The 3,000-nt window shown below is 40.8% G+C and overlaps 1 protein-coding gene across 1 annotated transcript in view; it reads right to left on the reverse strand.

Annotated features, from left to right (window-relative positions):
- CCNY (cyclin Y) overlaps nucleotides 1–475 on the reverse strand; it is a 66,904-nt gene extending 66,429 nt beyond the window's left edge. Inside the window, exon 1 of the mRNA XM_019530889.1 lies at nucleotides 397–475. Coding sequence (XP_019386434.1) covers nucleotides 397–463 — 67 coding nt within the window. The 5' untranslated portion in view covers nucleotides 464–475. The remainder of the gene's footprint in view (nucleotides 1–396) is intronic.
- Between the last annotated feature and the right edge of the window lie 2,525 nt (nucleotides 476–3,000).

A 3,000-nucleotide genomic window follows, 5' to 3' on the forward strand; every position in this document is an offset into this window, starting at 1 on the left:
ATCCCCCCTGACTAGTTTGTAACAGGCAAACCTCTCCTCATAAGCCCTTCCTTGCTGCCCCCGATCAGCGAGTATCTCCATTTACTCAAATTAGGGACTGACCTATTAGATTTAAAAGAAACCAAGCTGCCATTAGAGTACCTCACTCTTGTAGAGCACACCAAAGAAAAAACAAAAAAACCTTTAGATCCAAGTCTTTGGTTTGCACTACAGGTGGCTTGTGTGCATTAGTGTAATTATTGTAGAGGATTAGATTTGTCTGTTATAGATGACATCCCAAAAAAGAAATGAAAGAAATGTAAAATAAACCATTCAAAAGAGACTACCACATGCATTCCAGCAAAGGGCCTAGAAACAGTTTTAAGAGTGAGTCTTGTAATAAATACAGCAACTTACCATCTGTCTGAGATTTGCTAAGGAATATTGTGCTGGCCCGTGGGTGATCTGATGGGTTGAATTCCATGTTCAAATCTGGAAGGGAATAACAAAGTATGTTACATAGCTTACAAACTACCCAGTGGCATAAGCAATTTTTATTATTCCTTTTAATGAAGCTGAAAGACTGATCTATTTTATAGGAATTGCTTAAATATATGATGTTTAGGACCCTTTAAAAAGTACGCTTTAGGACATACAACCCTGACTCATGCAATAGGCCCCACTAGGATGAGGATCTTTTTCCTCAGGTCTTTGCTGCAATAGTTGCTATTGAATTAAAATAGGCCAAGCAGCTTCTAGAAGCCTGAAAATACAAAAGCAAAAGATAGAAAAAATGTTTAAATGAGTTTCTCTTCTCCCCTGATGCTAAAGTGGTGCACAGCCTTCCAGCCTCACAGGCCAAATGAGTGGTGCAGGGACAGTCTGTGGTCTGAATCCAGAGAAGGGTCAGCATGCTGGCCTGGCCCCATGCACCAAATCCAGATGTACAGTGATACAGCTGTGCAGAAACCCCATGCACCAGGCTGATTCAGCACATGGGACCATGCTATCTGGCCCACAGAGCTGTATATCTTCCACCGGGTTAACTGCTTTGTTTTTCCTCCATCTACCCAGCAATGCCCCTTCCTTTTTTGTCCCCCTTCCCTACCCTTTGTATTCCAATCACTGCATTGAATTCAGAAGCTCTGCCTCCTGCAGTCTCTTCACAGCATGTGACGAAGTAAACAGCTGCTTATGAAAGCTTATGCATCTGATTTGGTTAGTCCATAAGGTGCAAATCTACCCACTTTCTATAATTCTTGGGAAGTACAGCTGGATGTACTACCTCAGTATTGACACGGGGTGGGCATACCAGTCTTCCCCCTTACATAAACCCCACACACACCCACCCATCATACATGATTTTCAGCCACAGGTAGCAAGGGGTGCACTATTCACAAGGAATTCTCCCAGCACATTTCACAAAAGATTAAACAGGAAAATAAATCACCATATAACTGCTCCTAGAAACCATAGTTTGTTGTGGGGCTGACAAAGGTATTTTATTTCTATGAAAAATTTGCCCACATTTTAATGTGGCTTTGTGTAGGCCCCATCTATGCGTTAACCAGTTCATCACATCTTACTTAAGTGGTCATCCGGCCACACATTAAATCAATGACCTGATAAAAAAAGAGGAATAAGATACAAAGTTACTCCACAAATTCTGCAGCTGCTTCCCATCATGCCATTAACTGAATGGTGTGGCCAGGGGCGCCTGTGGCTGGGAGCGCCATCAGCTGATGTCCCATATGCACCCCACCACCCCAAGCCTGGTAAGCCACAGCTGCTGCAATCTCCAAGCAACAAGGAGCTTCATGCACCTTTACCTGCACATAGACAGATCCTTAGAACTGCAATGAAGGAAAAAACATCACCCAATAAGATTAAATGGCATGGGTGATACTGATGACTGCCTCACTTCAGGATCATTTCTCAGTACTCTGAAATCAAGCTGTAACTCCACTAAGGTACAAGAGCAATCAATGTGTTAAAATGGTAAAATACATCATTGTTCATACTATATTCTTTAGTAAAATCTCAAGGTAAAATCCTACTGTGGAGGTTCTCTGTAACGGTCCCCTAAAGAACTGCAAGGTAAATTCAGTTAGTAAAAGCAGCTTCTGTAACATGAAGCTGAACATTTACACAGCATTCAAAAAGCCAGGTGTTTCCTTTCATTCATGCCTATGACTGTAGGATCAGCCACTCATCTTTTCAGGAAATAAAAGATCTTTTAGCACAGGCTTAGGTACTATTTTCAAGGAATAAAAGAAGGAAAACCCAATTTACCACACCTCTAAGTTGATTTTCACCTGAACAAAATAACTAGATTAATAATGGTCACAGGGTAGAATGAATAAACTTGAAAAGGGGCCAGGGCTTTGAAGATGTAGAAAATGTGTTATTTGACACCCCATCTGCAATGTTGTCCTGACAGTAGATTTAAAAAGGGAAAGGTAAGAGGGAAAGTGCTTAAGGCTAATTGCTTATCCAGTACTGAAGCATTACCAATGGAAGGAGCTTTAAAGCATGTGGATAAAGTTTCAGGTCAACCTTAGATAAGTAAAACCTTAACTTATTGAACAACTGAAAACAGATGCACACTTTTCATATTAGCAGGATCAACTAATTTCTTTAAAAGGTTTGCAATTATGTTTGTACCCAAATCCAAGATGACTTCCCCTCCAATCCCAATAATAGGATTCTGTAACATGAAAAATTAGTATGTTATAAACATGTTATAGTTTTCTATGAACAGAATTGAGAGCAGTCCTAAATTCCTCCCCCACACCACTGTGGCAGGAAAGGATCACCTTTATGTATGGGTTTGCAGGATTGAGACCCAAGGGATTGCCCCTTCTCAGTGCAAGTTCACTTTTATTATCCAGAGTACAGTTAGTGCAACTCGGTTCACATGATTCACCCACCACAAGGTATTTGAACAATACCAGAATGACAAAAATATGTAGTTAGGCCAAAGATTGCACTTTCTACGTTGTTCGGTAGTATGCCAGAATA

This window comes from Crocodylus porosus, unplaced genomic scaffold (genome assembly GCF_001723895.1).
Source record: "Crocodylus porosus isolate Cpor-Errol unplaced genomic scaffold, CroPor_comp1, whole genome shotgun sequence".
Taxonomy (NCBI): domain Eukaryota; kingdom Metazoa; phylum Chordata; order Crocodylia; family Crocodylidae; genus Crocodylus; species Crocodylus porosus.